We start from the raw sequence: 18540 nt of genomic DNA on the forward strand, positions 1-18540 counted from the left end.
AGAAAAAGCTGTGTTTCTGAAATGTGTGGCCTTGAATTGTCCCATGCAGTTCTATTTGTTGTACAATATCTTGGTTCATAAAAGGTGTCTGGACCTCATTGTGTCAACCTTCTTGCTTACACCTATTATTTTATATGTTTAATTTGTAATTAAGTAATAGGATTTTGATTGTACATGTATCACCTCATTTATAACATTCTTCAGAATTTGTTGGCACTATATACATTAAAATTATTGTTATTGCTGTACTGTTTTATTTTCAGAAATTATGGCTGTTATATACCTGTTACGGTGTCTTTTCTAGAAGTATGTTCTCCTTTATAAGTAGCGTTTGATGCTGCCGATTCATAGTCCACTTTCTTCTCCTTCAGGCTGATTACTTCCCGAGGGGATGCAGGGGCACTTGCTTTAACAGAGAAAAATACACACATTGGAATATTATATGTGCATGTTACTCCTTTAATGCTTAATAACATCTGTATGCACTGAATCAATTGCACAAAAAGTTATTTATTCATTGTAAAAAAGAGCATTTTTAGCCTAAGACCCTATGTAGTGAAAGACAGCTTAAAAACACTGCGGATATTGTGTTTTTTTTCTACTGCATTTTTCATTGAGTTTTTCCAGTTAAAATTTTTTCTCTAGCCTCCACTGTTCCCGAGCAATCAATGCTGTTAGTTGTGGTATCTGACATGCTATATAGGCTCTGTACTGTTAGTTGGACAATGTCAGGCAGCAGCAGACAAGATGTGTGATTCTGAGCTCTGACACTGGCTGCCTCTGTTGGAGCTCTGCATCACACCCCCAGCCTGACACTGCCCTTAACAGAGCTTAAATAGCACATCAGGCACCAAAACTACCTGTACTTTTTCCTCTGGAATGGTGGAGGTTGTAGAGAAAATTCCAACTGCGCTGGAATCAGTGGAGCAGTAACTATTAACAGATGCTAAGAACTTGAACTGGTGGAGGTGGTGGAAGGTCCTCTTTAAGTCTATAAGAAAAACATTTGTGATTTTTTTCCTACACTGTGTGAATGAGATGAAGCAAAATCCCATGCACTTTGCTGTTACTGTAAAACTCAGCGTTTTTTTTTTTTTTTTTCTGCAGCAGCCAAAAACACTGTTTTCTGCAACTTGTCTGGATTTCATAAACCAGCTGCTCATAGGGAATTTAGTATGGCCTGAACTTTTGGCATGTGACTTTCCCAGTCCATATTAAAGTTGACAATGTCATCCAGGTAGGGTGAAGCGTACCTTCGATGGGGCTTAAGAATTCTGTACATCAACCGCTGGAAGGTTGCTGGAGCCCTGAATAACCCAAACGGCATTGTCACATATTGGAACAAGCCCTATGGGGTGACAAATGCAATTTTTTCTCTGGCCTCTTTAGTGAGCGGCACCTGCCAGTCCCCTTTGGTTAAGTTGAGGGTGGAGAAATACTTGGCATGTCCCAACCTCTCCATTAACTTATCGACTCTGGGCATCGAGGAGGCATCAAATTCTGACACTTCATTCAGTTTACGGAAATCATTACAAAACCTTATGGAACCATCTGGCTTAGGAATCAGAACAATGGGATTGGACATGTCACTCTTAGACTCCTCAGTTACCCCAATTGCCAACATATCTTTGACCTCCTCAGATATAGCTTCAGGTACCCTGTACAGTTTTAGATTAACCCGTACCTGCGGCTCAGTGACAATGTCATGTTCTATTACATGGGTGAGTCCAGGGATCTCAGAAAACACATCATTATTTTTCTGTACTAACTCTTTTGCCTCCTGCCTCCTCCAGGGTCTCTGCTATGTGCACCTCAGGTGAAACCCTACCAGGAGTAGTAACCTTAAAGGGGAACCTACTGACGTCAACAATTCCCTGTCCTTCCAGGGTTTTATTAAATTTATATGGTATATTTATTTGGGCTTTCTCTTGCCCGGCTGGTACCTTATAGTTTAATGCCCCCACTCTTTCAAAATAATCTCATATGGCCCTTGCCATTTGGCCAGAAATTTACCTGGACTAAAGATCCTAAGTTTAGCTGTTCTGTTATAGACACGGCTCTGAGCCATTTAGGCCTGCTCCATATGTTCCTTTACTATAGGAGTTTGTTCTTGTTCCAAGGTTTCCTTAGCTATGTCTAGGAGACCAAGTGGGTGTCTACCATACAACCAACTCAAATGGGGAAAAACCTGTGGAGGACTGGGGCATTAAATAGGGCAGAAGGCAATCCCAATCTTTCCCTTGCTAACCACCCTCTTTAATATGCCCTTAATGGTTTTATTGAACCTCTCCACTAGGCCATCTGTCTGGGGGTGATACACAGAGGTTCGCAGGTGTTTAATTTTCAGGAGCTTACACATTTCTTTCATTACCTTGGACATAATAGGAGTCCTTTGGTCAGTCAGGATCTCCTTGGGTATACCTGTCCGAGTAAACATATAAAAGAACTCCTTGACAATTAGTGTAGCCAAACTATGTTTCAAGGTACGGTCTCGGAGTATAATGTACAATAATCTAACATCACTAATATATAGGGAATATGCAAATCTGTTTTCCAGGATGTAATTAGGAAAACAATGCCTCTGCTTGCTGCCTCTAGGACATCCCCTTTAAACATTATGCATGGCTTTTTCAGACAGCCTAATACCATGATGCGGGATTATTGCCAAACTAGTATATCTATTCCAAAAGAAACAGACTCCCAGCTGTGGACAGCGCTGTTTCGATCTGGTTGGATCTCATCAGCACAGCGTAGGGAAACTAGTTTGGCTAGGTGAGAGACTAGACCATGGTCAGGGACTAAGAAATCTCCTTAAGGAGAGTGCACCTTTGCAGACGTATGGAGACTTACAAGCCATTTTCGCTCCACTGGGGGATTATGCGGAATATACAAATCTTTTTTCCAGGATGTAATTAAGAAAACAATGCTTCAGCTTGCTGCCCATAGGACAGCCCCCTTAAAAAAAAATCAGGCATGGCTCTCACCTAGCCAAACTAGTTTCCCTACGCTGTCCACAGCTGGGAGTCTGTTCCTTTTGGAATATATATACTAGTTTTGCAATAATCCCGCATCATGGTATTAGGCTGTCTAAAATCACTGCGTGTCTGCACCACATATTTTCTTGCAAAGTGGAGACGGGATTCACTTCAATTCCATCTACTTTGCTGTGACTGTAAAACAACGCATTTTTTTCCGTGGCTTTCTGCCACATGGGGCCCCAGTCTAAAATATGATTGCTTCAATTTGGCTCACCTGACTAATTGGCACAGAAGTTTGAGATTGATTTCAGTGTTCCAAAGTGATCCATCTTCGAGTTTAATTGAAAATCAAAAAATGATATCTTTCTGACAATTAATTCCCATTTGCACAATTATTTGGAACTTGGTAAAGTGTTAAAGGGGTTTTAGGGAAAACCCTAAAACCCTACACTAATCTAAACATCCTCCCCCCTTTTACTTTCTAAATTACATTATTAATAAAAAATGCCTATTTACCCATATCCCTGGGCCATTTTTACTAGCACAGTAGAAACTCCCCAAACGTGACCCCACTTTGGAAAATGGGGTATAGTGAGCATTTTGACTACACAGCTGTTTCACACATTTTAACAATATTAATAATGCATAAAGTAATGCCAAAAAGCCTTTACAACAATCATTATGAATAAACCCAAGTCAGAATAAAAGCACTCTAGATACCACAATGATATAAGCCATATACTAACTAGGGTAGGCATAGTGCCAGTGAGTACATAGTCACAACCTCCTGCCACACATACAATTTGCTACATGATTTTCTACTGGCCTTTTTGCTCCTTTTTCTATATTTACCCATGTGTAATACTATCTACAACGTGTAGCTGTCACATGATCATGAGCCTCACTCGATGCTTTACAACGTAACTAGCAAAGACTGGGCCCCATAATATACTTTTGCCCCCCATGGTATAGCACACCAGTTCCTGGCCTCCACACAGTATAATGCCCCATTTAATCATATTATAATGTCCCATAGTGTCCCGTTCACACAGTATAATGTCCCACAGTGGCCTCCACGCAGTATAATGTCCCATAGGGGCCTCTTCACAAAATATAATGTGCCATTGTGGCCCATTCGCACAGTGTTAGGTGCCATAGTGTCCCTTAGGGTGGTCCTTCCAAATATTGGAAACATTTCGGGTTTAACAGAACCCCAAAATTTTGGGGTTCACGACCCACAAACTATTAGTATACTCAGGGGTTTGAAAAGACCCCCAAATATAATGATTGGAGGTCCAAACAAAAAAAATGTCTCTCCCTGCTCAGTCTTCAGCCCTCTTCAATGACGTAAAAGACGTGGGTTACATCAGCGTCATTATACGTCACAATGCTGGCCTGACCTATGTGAGGTCATTGAAAAAGGCCGAAAATAGTATGGAGCATCGGAGCGCAGGAGAGGTAAATAACACTATTTTTTTATGTTTGCTTACCTCTCCTGGGCCTCCGATCATCATACTCTGGGGTCTGTAGAGAGTATGATAATAGCAGTTTTGGTTCAGGCATATTTGGTGTGAACCAAACCACATGGAGATCTTGGCTTAACTTACTGATCCCTGTTCCTGCAGAAAGGATCGATAGGTTAGTAAGTAGGGCTGTAGTCTGCTGCCGAGTGTGAACCCTCAGGAGCTTGACGCCTTGACACTTGCTCGGATAAGCCGGGAGCTGATGCTGGCCTTGCTGTGAAGCATATAATACTGTGGTGGGGATCACTGTGGAACATATGATACTGTGTGGGGCCACTATGGAGCATATTATACTGTGTGGGGACCACTGTGGAGCATATGATACTGTGTGGGAGCCAATGTGGAACATTGTGTGTGGGCCATTGTGAAGCATATAATACTGTGTAGGGGCCACTGTGGAGCATATGATACTGTCCCAGTATTGTTTATAACTGCAGTTAATGTTGATAACTGCAGTTGTGTGTAGGTGTGTATTAAAGCTGTATATAAGCTGAGATATCGCTGAAGCACCCATAACCGTGACTATCAAGAATTTACTCTAGGGAAGGAGTAGGAGGCCCAGATAAAAGTTTGCACAAGGGCTCACAAAACTTTAGTTATGCCACTGCTTGTACATTTATGCAATATTTCCTTGACAATGTGTCATTATATATGTGATGTACAAAATCTCTGTAGGAGGTTCAGGATGTACTGTATGCTGTCACTCTGTATATGGATTGAATTACCAATAAAACCAATTACTTCTTGCTTCACTTCATGTTAGTGCCAGCATCTTATGTCAGAGTGTTGATCACATGACAGATAATAATCTAAAGGGAGTGGAAACTAACAAATAAAGGCAATTTTAAAAGGACAATTTATATCAGGTACTTTTGTAAAAGGCCAGTGAACAAAACCAAATTGTAGGAGTAAAATATATATAGGCTATAGATGCAAGTTGTCTAAAATCACAGATAAAAAAAGGCATGCAGGCACCCCTGCCGATCAGCTGTTTGAAGCAGCAGTGACACTTGTTTCAAACACCTGTGCAGTGTCAGACTGGTCCACTGGAAGATCCACCGCTGAGCCAAGGTAACTGTAGTCAGTGTCATGACATCAGTGCAACCCACATGACTTCTGAGGACCAATTATAGGCCACAGCGGTGAACCCTGGTAATTGTGACATCAGCCACATACCTGAAGAGGAAGCTGGAGACAGCCTTTGCCATGAGGTTGCTCATGAGAGGTGAAGTCACCGCAGAGTAAAATAATAGCACTGAAACGAGCCAGAGTGTGGGCGCTGTTGTGGAGCATTATACTGTGTGTGGCTACTGTGGAGCATTATACTGTGTAGGGCTACTGCACAGCATTATACTGTCTGGGATAGCTGTGGAGCATTATACTTTGTGGGAGGCTCTTGGAAGCATTGTATGCCATGTGGGACTTCTATGGAGCATTTTATATTCTATGCTCTATGGAGAATTATACTGTGCGGTGCTACTGTGGAGCATTATACTGTGGGAGGGCTCTATTGAGAATTATACTTTGTGGGGAACACTGGAGAATATTATATATACCATGTGGGGACCACAGGATAGAAAGCTGAAAGATACTTTGGGGAGGATAGTAGTCCACAAATTTTGCCCCAAAATTCCTGATGGCATCCCTGTGTGCGAATAGCAGTGCCCTCACTATAATCTTGAGTGTGTGGAGTGCTCCACCAAACGGCCATGAAGCTATTGGAGCATGCACATTACTTTGGGGGAGGATAATATAGGGAAAATACATAGTAATGAGCTGAGCTGGTTGCCAGGTAATCAGCAAATATACAAGATTACAGTGAAGGAGATGATGTAGGATATTAGCAGGAAGCTGTTGGGTGGGACTCTAGAACAAGTTCCTCTGGTGGGCATTAAGCACTTCAGTCTGACAGTAGACCTGTGACACCATTATCATTGGTCATATGGCCTGTTTGCAGCTCATTCTTATGCAAGTGAATGAAGCTGAGCTGGAATACCATGCAAATCTGCTATATAAGGTCCATCACTGTACTTAGTCAGCACTAAAGAGACCACAGCGCTCTTTTGAACACTGGGACCTCTTCAAACACCTGATCAGTATTGTTTGAAGGCGCTCGTCAATCTCATATTGAGGATCAATATGTGTAACCTGGAAAACCTTTTTAATTCTTACATTATAACTAATTTGAGAAGCTCTTTACATATTATAGATGCAAGAAAATGGAATATAAAAGCTAAACAAAAAATAATTAAACAAAATAACAAATGCTATCAAATATATGTATTTTATTCTAATAATGTTTATTTAAAAATAACATACTTACCTGATCTGTTATTAGGAGACATGCGAACTGGAGATATGGAGGGAGTTCTTGATGAAGAATAAGGTCGTTGCCTGTCCCTTTCAATTGTTGATGATGTTGCTACAAAGTGGTACTGAGACCATCCGTCCTATGGACAACCAAAAAAAAATCACAAATCAGTGTTTTAAGACTAAATTGTTAAAATTACTAGCCATTATAAGCAAGACAACCTAATACACAAGATTATTGTTAATAATAATAATAATAATAATAAAATAATAATAATAATAATTTTATATAGTACCAACATATTCTGCAGAACTTTACAACTTGGAGGGTACGTGAACAGACAATATCTGACATTACAATGTGACAAAAAATTAACATATCAAATATTAGGAGTGAGAGGCCTGCTCATGAGCTTACAATCTATGAGGAAATATGGGGACACAAGAGGTCAGAGAGCTTTATGTGGTACAATGGTCCAACCATCTATTAATAGATAAGGTCATCTAACTGAAGTTGTATGAGCCAGTGACCAAGCAGTATCTGTGAATATACATATACTAAGTACATGGAGTGTAGAGTAACCTAGAAATGGAGGGGTCAGGTTCTGAGGTATAGAGTAGGAAGGAGTGTGAGGAAATGTGGAACAATGTGATTAGGTCAGGTGATCAGACTGCCTAAATAGATGTGACTTTAGGGCATGTTTTAAGCTACTGTAGTTTGGTATTAATTGGATTGTATGGGGTTGAACACTGGTACAGCTTGAGACAAGTGTTGGAGACAGGAGTGGAATATTCAGATAACAGAGGATACAAGTCTAATGTCATTGGCAGAATGGAGTGGACAGTTAGGGTGGGAGACAGTGACGAGGGCGGAGAGGTAGGGAGATACAGCCCTATTGATTTGTGGGTTAATGGAGGGAACATAAGAAGTTTAGTTTTAGAAAGACTCTGTTTCAGACAAAGAGATGTTAGAGATAGTCACTAATGTTCTGTAGTAGAGCAGGGGTGATGTCACAGAATGAGGTATATAACTGGGTGTCATCAGTATAAAGATGGTATTAAAAGCCAAATATGTGAATGGTTTGACCATTTGGGGCTGTGAAGAAGAGGGGGCCTAAGAATAAGCCCTGAGAAACCACAACACCGTACTGGGAGAAGAAGAAAAGAAATAGCACCAGTGAATGATACACTAAATGAGCAGTCAGAAAGATAGGAAGATAACCAAGAAATCACAGTGTCCCTGAAACCAATGGATCACAGCGAGGGGGAGTTGGTGGTCTATGGTGTAAAATATTGTTGAGAGATACAAAAGAATAAGTAGTGAACCTTTAGATTTAGCCATTAGCAGATCATTGGAGACTTTTGTAAGGGCCGTTTCTGTAGATTGTAGAGCACGAAAACCTGATAGTAAGGGATCCAGAAGAGAGTTGGCAGAGAGAGAGCAGATTAGGTGGGAATAGACCAAGTGTTCCAGGAACTCAAAGTTGAAGGGGAGGTTAGAGACGGGTCGGGAGTTAACAGCACAGCATGGGTTGAGGAAAGTTTTTTCAATAGAGGGATTATGACAGCATGTTTGAAACAGTAGGTAAAAGATTCCAGAAGAGAGAGAGATTAAAAATTTCAGTAAAGTAAATTGCAACAGCAGGGTACAGAGGACCTGTGATGGGATAGAGTCACTCGTACAATTAGTTGAGCGAGCAAAAGAAAGGAGCTGGAAGAGTTCTTCCTCTGTTACTGGGTCATAGAATGAGAGTTCACAAGTAGAAACCGAGGAGAGAAAGGGACAGATACTGCTTGGAAATTTGGTTATTTCCTGACGGATGTTGTCACTTTTAGCTTTAAAGTAAGTGGCCATGTCTTGAGCACTGATGTCTATGACAGATGCCTGAATGTTTGGCATGAGGATGGAGTGAAAGGTATCAAAGGGTTATTTAGGGTCAATGGAAAAAGAAAAGATGAGAGTGGTGAAGTCAGCTTGTTTGGCAAGGTGAAGGGTGCAGTTATAGGCTTTAAGAATAAGTTTGCACTAAAGAAAATCTGCAGATGTGTCTAATTATCTCCACAGACGTTCAGCACATCTTAAGCCCACTGAAAGTGTGCCATGTTTACCAGTGTCTGGTTTGGAAGGGTAACAAGGTCAAGGGTGCTATTTTATCCAGGGCGGTATTAAGGGTCTTGTTGTAGTGCTTGGTGGACATTTTAGGAAAAGAGAGAGAAGAAATGGGGGACAGTGATTACTGTAGGGTATCTAAGAAGTGTTGAATGTTTAAGGTGCGCAGATTCCTGTAGGTGCGGTAGGTTGGAGTGTTTTGAGAAGGAGAAGAGCCTTTGATAATAAAGGAAAGATAACTGAGATCAGAAATTAATAGGCGAGAATTTGTAAAGTCAGTGACAGAACAGAGCCATAAGAAAACCAGATCAACGAGATTACAATCTTTGTGTGTGAGAGGTGGTAAGCTTTAAGAGACCTACAGAGGTGGTTAGTAATAGAATCCGAGAGGCTGATAGGGATGTTAAAATCGCCCATGATGAGAGTAGAAATTTCTCAAAATAGAAAATTGGGAAGTTATGAAGTATTAAAAAACTGATACAGTAGTTTGTGAGTAATAATAGATAGGGAATTTGATAATAGTGCCAAAACACATATAAGAAACAATATCCAGTTATAAACAACACCCGACAATAACTGATGAGCCAATTCAATGAAATGGAATAGAAATAGCAGCTGCTGGTACAAAAATACATAATTACTGCTAGATACACAAAAATCAAAACCTAAAAGGTACTGCAATGTAAATAGTGCTACAATATGGTTAAATAGAAGATACTATCCCATTGTAGCAATTAAGTAAATATATTAATAAATGAACAGTGTCACAATTCAGTTCAATATAGTATACCACTTGAATCACCTCATATAGTAGCATAAATGCAATCAAAAGCACTATAATTCAAATACTGACTTGGTACAGGGAAATTCAATACCCCAGCCTCATTGGCCCTCAGACCACCCTTTCCAACGTGCCATGCTTTCACTGGTGTGGTGATCAAAGAAGATTAATGGGCTAAAGAGGGATTGTAGATGGTGAACTGAACCTCCAGAAAGAGTAAAGATACAAGTCAAGTTATGAGTGGTGGGAGTCCGAAATAGTCCGGACCTTCACCATGGATGCAGGGAAGGGGCTCAGAAAGTAGAGCCGCACCTGCTAGTGAAAAAGAGGAGGCATAGCAGGGAACAGCTACTGGAAGAACCAAATAGATTAGTAATAAGGCCTGTAAGTGACATAGCATTGCCCCTATGTAAAGACATATAGTCTAACCTGAAAATATGTGGATGCCAAGTTGAGTGCTAGGCCAGGCCTGAGCCTTGTTGTAACGCGCGGAGTCTGCCGGCCCACGGTGTTTGCAGCACTGGCGTAACGCTTCCAGTCCCCTGTAAGGGAAGGCTGGAACCTCAACATGAGTCTGCAGGGACTCTGGTGTCCTACTGGGGTCGGGACTTGCACTTCCAGACCGGAGGCCTCATTCTGGCTGTAGTCCGCCGCTGGCTATTCAGATATTCTGGTGACAGCTCCCTTCCTGCGCTTCCATTGCTATCCTGACCCTGAACCTCCTGTTAGTCCTCTGTGTTCTTGTGTATGACTCCGGCTTGCCTTCCAAACTACCTCTCCTTGACCTTCTGATTTGGCTACCTTCTGACTTCCTGTGAACCGACCCAGCTTGATTGACTTCGTTTCTGGCTATCCCTGGAACCTGCGAGACCTCCAGTGTACCGACTTGGCCTGTACGACTTCCCTGCGGTGTTTTTGCTACCTCCTTGCAAATCTCAGAACATCACTCTTGCTGCTGACTAGCTCTCCTGTTTATTCATCTGCTGAGGTTAGTGTTTCTGGGTTTTATGGGTCCTCTATTACTTGGAGTGCGCTACTCTCTGGCAGTTGTGGTTCTGGGTCCCAAAATTTGCCAAGTCCAACTCCACCATTAGGGGCTCTGGCAAAGACCTCTGGGGCCTGGTTCTACTCTGGTTAGGAGAGTACACTCAGGACTGTTTTTGCCTCAGTGTCTGGGGATTGTGGTTGCCCAGGACTTACTGCCCATTATTGGCGCATCAGATTCCTAACATTGAGATTGTTTACTGTTTATGACCAGGAAGCTAGTCATGCTGTTAGCTACATGGACTGTTAAGAGCCGGAGCTCTCATAGAGAAGTAAGGGTCCCTTCACACGTAGTTTGGCAAAATACACGTGTAAAAATCAGACTCCCATTGACTTCAACAGCATTTTTTTACATGTGTAAAAAAACACGTCAAAATACACGTGTAAAATGTCATTGAAGTCAATGGGATTCTTATTTTTACACGTGTTTTTACACATGTATTTTGCCAAAATACACGCACGTTTACTCCGTGTGAAGGGGCCCTAAGGCCCAAAAAGGACATGTTGAACTTTCCATGGCTCTCTTGAAAGTGGGTACTCATTATATCTGTTTAAGCTAAATATAGGCATAACTCTATTTGGTAAGAGTACTGGGGGTCCCTGCCTACTGGGATAGATGGCCATCCAATCAACTTGAAAATGTACATTTGTTAGGATTTTTAGACAGGGATTACATAGCAACTTTGGTCATGACTCCCGTAGCATGACCAAACATCATCGTGTCTACCCAGACTCCTTTAGCAAGGGTGCTGCGACTTCTAGATGCACACAGATTGAGCAGAAATCAAGGCCCAAACCTCCTATGTCATTAAAGAGTAACTGTTATTTCAATTGTATTTATAAATGAATAGTTCCTGGTAATACAGGAAACTTTAACATAGGAAAATGCTCGCTTTTAATACTTAGACAAGGGAAATCTTAATTCTTAGGCATACCAAGAGATTGTGGCCAATTGTATGGTTCCAACTTTGTGAGAACAGTTTGGGAAGGGTCCTTTTGTTTTCGAGCATGACTGTGTCCCATAGCACAATGGAAAGTCCATAAAAGCACGCTTGGCTGAGTGAATAGAGCATTGGTCATACAAGTGCACTAGCACTCCATTTTCAAGGAGACTTTAGGGGGACTTTTGGTCCCACGTTCTCCTGATCACTGGAAGCAATTGCATAGGGGGATAAGGATCCATAATGACACAACCCTTTTAACGGTTTGCACAAAGTAGTGACCTCAGCCCCATAGAACACCTTTGGGATTAACTAGAATGGAGATTGAAAGGCAGACCCTCTTATTCAACATCAGTGGTCTGACCTCACAAATATTTTTCTTGATTAATGGACAAGTATTCCTGCAGACACACTTCAAAGTCTTGTAGAAAGCTGTTCTAAAAGACTGGAAGCATGCACTTAACGGACACACCTAGAACCCATATATATGATTTCACTAGCCACACTAACCAAATTGGCCATGTATGTACCTCAAAACAGTTTTGAATTGCACCATAAATTTCTTCCTAGGGTCAGGCTGCCTACAAGCATATCTAACTCAGATCAGTAGAGGATTTTGTTATGATTGCTGCTGCCAATTTAACCTGGAAATGCAGATATGTACTTCTTCCTGTAACATTTATGTTATCCTACTAATATATCCTACTAATATTATAAATGTGAAAGTTTGTGTGTGTGTTTGGATGTTTGTGTGTCAATCATGCAAAAATGGCTGAACGGATTTGAATGAAATTTGGCAAATAATAGATTGTAACCTCGATTAAAACATAGGCTACTTTTTATCCCGATAAATGACATGGCTTCATGATTGTTATGAATTTTTGTTCACAACTATAATACACTGCTCTTATCTCAGCTTCTGAGAAAGCCAGGGTTGTTATCTCTCTGTGTAAACACAGCTAACCCTCAGTGTTCATGCATTTGCATATTATCTGATCTGGTCCAGGCACTGCTGACACACTGACATGGGTAAACACCTTTAATCCAAATTGGCAGTTTGTCAATTTTAAACATGCCTGGAAAAAGAAAATCTCATTTGTAGCAAACAACCACAGTTATGAAGGTAGCCAGAAGTCACAGAGTTTTCCTCAAGCGCAGATAAGGGGGATCATCGATTACAACAACACATGTATTACATAGTGTCCCAGCGAGCTGCTGAGGTACTGGAACAATCACAGGCACAGTGCGAGGAACGAGTTCAGCAGCAGGACAGCTTGACAGCTGTTGAAACGTCGGAGCAGGCGGATCATCAACACCAACAACACGCCAATTATATGGCGTCCCATTGAGCTTCTGAGATACTGGAACATTCACAGGCACGGTACAAGAAACAAGTTCAGCGGCAGGCCAGCTTGAGAGCTCCCAAACGCCGGAGCATGCGGATCATCAACTCCAAAAACACGCTCATTATATGGCGTCCCAGGGAACTGCTGAGATACCGGAACAATCACAGGCATGGTGTGAGGAACAAGGTCAGCAGCAGGACAGCTTGAGAGATGCCGAAATGCCAGAGCAGGCAAACCATTGATGGCAGCAATTTGTTGAATATAGGCGGATCATCGATGCCAACAACCCACAGACGAAGTCGCGGGCAGAGGCTAGTCTACTATATATTGTTGTTCAGATTTGTCAGTATACTTCTCTTTAGACTGTCAGTATAATTTTCTTATAAGAAAATCTAGAATATATATATATATATATATATATATATATATATATATATATAAAAACAATACACATTACAGAGAATGATGCCATACAGGTTGTTAATATGACCCTCTCAGATGCCCATTGTGCAGAAAATAAAACAGGTTTTACAAAACTCATTCATTCTTTTAATTTTTCATGAAACATTAAAATGCAAAGAAGCATTTACAAGATGATAATCCTCCCAGGGCAGGAAATGAGGACACATTTCCACCTGCGCTTCAATTTCTTTTTTTAATGGTTTCACTATTTTATAACCATTTAATTATATTAATCAGTGTATCTACCCACTGACCATGGCAATTCCCCTGCAACTCACTTCTAAAATAAAGAGAAGCAAGGCAACCTGCTTTTCCACAAGCCACAAGTCCACTAATCAATACCCTTCTACTGGCACAACGTAACGGACTCTATAACCACAATGGGAGAGTTCACTATTCAATGAGCCTCTTCCTGTAGTAAAGGGAGAGGTGAGGTATTCAATAGTGGACTCTCCCACTCTGGTTGCTGGCTTGACATGCTTTACTATGGTGACAGACTCCCTTTAAAAGTGAACACAAGGAGGACAGGAATCATATTTTTGCTTTTTCTGCTGATTTGAAGAAATGTTGCAGCTCAGCCACTAATTCCACTGTATACAAGATAAGGTGTCCAACTGAGTCGCTTACTAGCTACCCTGCACAATAATGTATGTTAGTCCCTTGAGTGCACTTCCCTTTATGAGAGATTGGCTGCATACTCCCAGAGTCAAAGTGGTGCCTCAGTTCCTTTAGGGTGCATTCACACGGAGGAAAATGGCATGAATTTCGTACCGGTTTTGGCGTGAATCGGTGCGGAATTAGCGCAGAATCAGCGGCAGATTCCATGCTGAAAAAAAGTCTCCCCATAGAACTCTATGGGGAGGCTTTTTCCCGCGCGGAATCTGGTGCCAAAATCTGCTCCATTTTCCTCTGTGTGAATGCACCGTTAAGTTTCATCTATTGGGCACTTTGTTAAAAGTTACCTGCAACGAATACCTTTGCTTTCTGTCCCCTTTGGTTCATTGCATCACTGTCTTCATCTAGGGGCATGGTGTTATGTGTTAAATCTTGCGTCACTGCACCATCGGTCTGCTGGAGCCAATAGGGCAAGGCAGTGGCCCTCCAGCAATACCCAGAAGTAGTAAGTACAGGCACTCTATATATGCACTGCCTATTGTATTTGCACACATGCGCCATAGCTAAACCTGCTGCTTCGTGTTCTCTTGTGCTTGAAGCTAGACTGTAGACCCCTCTGACATTATGGCTCCCTTGGACAATATTAGTGTCTGATCTTTACTGAGCTAATTTCTTTCTTCTTATTTTGTAAATTTCTTCTCACCACAAGACAACGAGGAATGCTAAATAGAGACAGTATGTTTCTTGCAGCCAACCATTGCCAGAGAACAATGAATCAGTTCTTTGCCAATTCATGCTCCTTCCAGAGTTTCAACCTGTCATTCATCTCAGGCCACCAGCTTTTTCATCTGGTTCAAGGACCAGTTCACTGCATCCTCCTGCATTCAAGAAATCTAAAAGAACCCACAGAGAGCCTTCTCCTAGCTCTCAAGTTCTTCACCTTCTTCCAGTTCTTCTGAAAGGGAATATTTCTCAGATTCAGATTATAATGATTCTTCAAGGAATATATGCCTTTTTCCTGCACACAAGACCTCTTCCCTAATCAAAGTAGTTAAACATATTGTTGAGTCTGAGTAAACCTGAGAAGTTGCACCACTTCTATGGAATTTGCTATCCTGGACAATCAGATTAACTCCCAATTTCTACAGCTTCAAACAAACTCTGAAGACACATCTTTTCAGACAGGCCTATCACAATTACTAATCTAATTCCTTCCACAGTTAGGGATGGTTCACATCTGAGTTGGTATTCCGTACGGGGAGTCTGCATGGGGACCTCCCCTCCCCCTCGCACGGAATACCAAACACATTTGCAAGCTCTGTGCAGTAAAAGCACACGGATCCCCATAGACTATAATGGGGTCCGTGTGCTTGCCGCCAGATCTCCGCAGGGAACATGCAGACAGGAAAGTAGTTCACAATCTACACATCAAGCACACGGACCCTATTATAGTCTATGGGGTCCGTGTGCATTCACTGCACAGCACTTGCAAATGCGTTCGGTATTCCGTTCAGGGGGGAAAGGTTCCCATGTGGACTCCCCCAAACAGAATACCAACACAGATGTGAACAAGGCCTAAAAAAACACAATTAAAAACACTGATATTAACCTTTTTCCTGCCAAGGACATATTTCATACATTGTCTAGGGGTGGCACTTCAGTAGCCAAGGCTATGTTCACATCTACGTCGGAGAAACTAACGAAAATCAGAGAGAGCAGAGAGAAAACAGAGAAAAAAGTCCTGCACAGAGGAAAATGACGGAAACCAGAAATGATAGTCTATGAGGTCTGTGGGTAACTGCTGTTTTAGAGGTCCGGCTCTCCATAATTCAGCTCCCCCAAACAGACCCGACTGACAGAGAGCCCAGTACAAGTGTGAACCTAGCTTTGGTGTGAGCCATTTTATTTATATAGCCCCAAAATATTCCACAAATTGTAGGGTTCAAGTATAGACAAAAAGATACATTACAGAGTGATAGTAAATACACACATTGGGACTGAGGGCCCTGTTTGCATGAGCTTACAATCTATGAGGTAGAGGGGTGACACAAAGAGTTTTTGTAATAGAGGTTACTTTAATTACACATAAATAAAGCTGTATGAACCATCATCAGTCATGTCCTTTAATGTGCAGCTGGTCATATAAAGTTACAGTCCGATACGGTATTATATCCTGTGGGGTAATGTGGGAGCATGAACAGAAGACGGTTTGTTTTAGAGATTCTAACTGCGGAAGGATTTACATTAGGAGTTATGATAGTCCTGTCTGAACAGACGTGTCTATAGTTTGCACTAGAAGCTGTAGAAATTGGGAGTTAATCTGATTGTCTGGGGTAGAGCATTTCAGAGAAGTGGTGCAACTCAGGAGAAGTCTTTTATATGAGCATGGGAGGTTCTGATGATAGAGGATGTTAGGGCGGGTTCACATCAACCTATGCGCATGAATAAGCAGTTACCTAAGAAACCAACGGATCCCCATAGAATATAATGAGGTCCATGTGGTTTCCACATGAAACATGCTCAGAGAAAAGTACTGCAAGCAACACTGTGATTTTGGTGGCATGTTAAAGCTGTGATTCTCATCTACAATCTCATCATCAAAGTTTTAGTCTTTATAAATCTGCGGTGGCAATCAGATACAGTTAGTATCAAAACCAGGTATTTTAAATATTGACTTTAAAAGTATTGGGTTCATTTAGGATTGTTATGGTTTGCTCATATCCAACACGATATGCTGCTACATCTGAATCCATAAATAGTATAGTGTTATCATTTTTAGCAACTGTATTTATTTATTTTTCTTATACATACAATTGTCACAGTTTAATTGAGATTATTACAATGTTTATTGGTCTCTCTTATATAAGTTAGATCATTTATATACACCATCCCTTATACAGATATGTTTTGGTTTGTTTCTGAGCTTTATGCCTTGTTTAACCCCTTCATGACATCCGCCATACTAATATGGCGGATGCCAGGTGTTTAACTATGGTGGCCGCCATAGCCGTATGGTGTCTACTGTTTCATACAGCAGACACGATGTGCTAATTCCCGCGGTCTGTGCCCGCACCGATCGCGGGCATTAACCCTTCTGCCGCCTTCCTTGGTAAATACTGTGAAACACCTACACATTAGGCATCCCTGTATCCGAAAACGCCCACTCTACAAATCTATAAAAATATTTTTCCTATATGGTAAATGCCGTAGCGGAAAAAAAAAATCAAACATGCCAAACCGACGTTTTTTTTCATTGTTTTGCCTCTGATAAAAATAAAAAGTGATCAAAGCAACAGTAATTCCCCAAAATGGTATAACTGAAAAGTACACCTGGACCGGCAAAAAAAGACGCCCTATACATCCCCGTACAGGTAAGTATAAAAAAGTTACAGGTGTTAGAATATGGCGACTTTTAGAAAAAAAAATTTTTGTAAATAAAACCATATAAATTTGGTATCCTTGAAATTGTACTGAAACACAGAATACAGGGGACATGTCATTTTTGCTGCACAGTGAGCACCGTAAAAATGAAGCCCTTTTTCTTCAAATCCACCCGAATTTTTTTCCAGTACATCGTACTTTTTTATTTCTCGGCTCTCAAAGCCATATGAGGTCTTAATCTTCGCGGGACAAATTAATTAATTAATGATGCCACCATTAATTATTCTGTATAATGTACTGGGAAGCTGGAAAAAAATCAGGATGGGGTGGATTTGAAGAAAAAATACATTTGTGTGACTTTCCTCAGGGCTTTGGTTTTACAGTGTTCACTGTGCAGCCAAAATGACTTGTCATCTGTATTCTATGTTTCGGTACGATTCCGGGGATACCAAATTTATATAGTTTTATTTACATTTTTACCCCTTAAAAAAATCCAAAACTATGTTAAAAATGCAGATCTATGATAGACACAGGGAGCTGCAGCCCCTGCTCTGTATAGCTCACTACTTAGAAGATGACAAAGGACCTTGTAGTAACGTCATAAGGGACAAGCCAAACACAGAGCAGTAGTGACGTCATCACAGGTCGTTTTCCAGAAGCAGAAGAGACAGTTGTGAGGCAGTAAATCGAAAGCAGGAGGAGGGACTTACATAGAAGAACCACAGAGGAGGGCGTGAACAGAGTATGACGTGAGAGGTGCACAGGAACGCCCACGGTGCACAGAAGGGTTCATTTACATATACGTTTAAAAGGTAATTCATTAAAACAGGGTTGGTCTTTTAACAAATGATTAGCAGGACTTGAATAGTCTTTTTAAAGGCTATTTAGGCATGTGTTTATCTAAAATAGCGAAAATCCAGAGATAGAGCCCCTTGAAAGAACTGTGTCCAGCATTGTTGTATCCCTATTCTTAATTTTAGGAATTCTTTACTGACTAGTACAGGGCCAAAGGACTGGTGCAAGGCAAATGTGGTGCAGAGCACAGTGCT

The 18540-nt window shown here is 41.2% G+C and overlaps 1 protein-coding gene across 5 annotated transcripts in view; it reads right to left on the bottom strand.

Moving 5' to 3' along the window:
* The window catches only part of CTNND2 (catenin delta 2), a 368350-nt gene that overhangs the window by 12016 nt on the left and 337794 nt on the right, over positions 1-18540 (bottom strand). For all 5 annotated transcript variants that reach the window (XM_075271079.1, XM_075271077.1, XM_075271078.1 and 2 more), the window contains 2 exons: positions 6825-6951; positions 284-406 (listed from right to left, as the gene is read on the bottom strand). In XM_075271079.1, the coding sequence (XP_075127180.1) occupies positions 284-406; positions 6825-6951 (250 nt within the window). The remainder of the gene's footprint in view (positions 1-283; positions 407-6824; positions 6952-18540) is intronic.

Source organism: Leptodactylus fuscus, chromosome 4 (assembly GCF_031893055.1).
Source record: "Leptodactylus fuscus isolate aLepFus1 chromosome 4, aLepFus1.hap2, whole genome shotgun sequence".
Taxonomy (NCBI): domain Eukaryota; kingdom Metazoa; phylum Chordata; class Amphibia; order Anura; family Leptodactylidae; genus Leptodactylus; species Leptodactylus fuscus.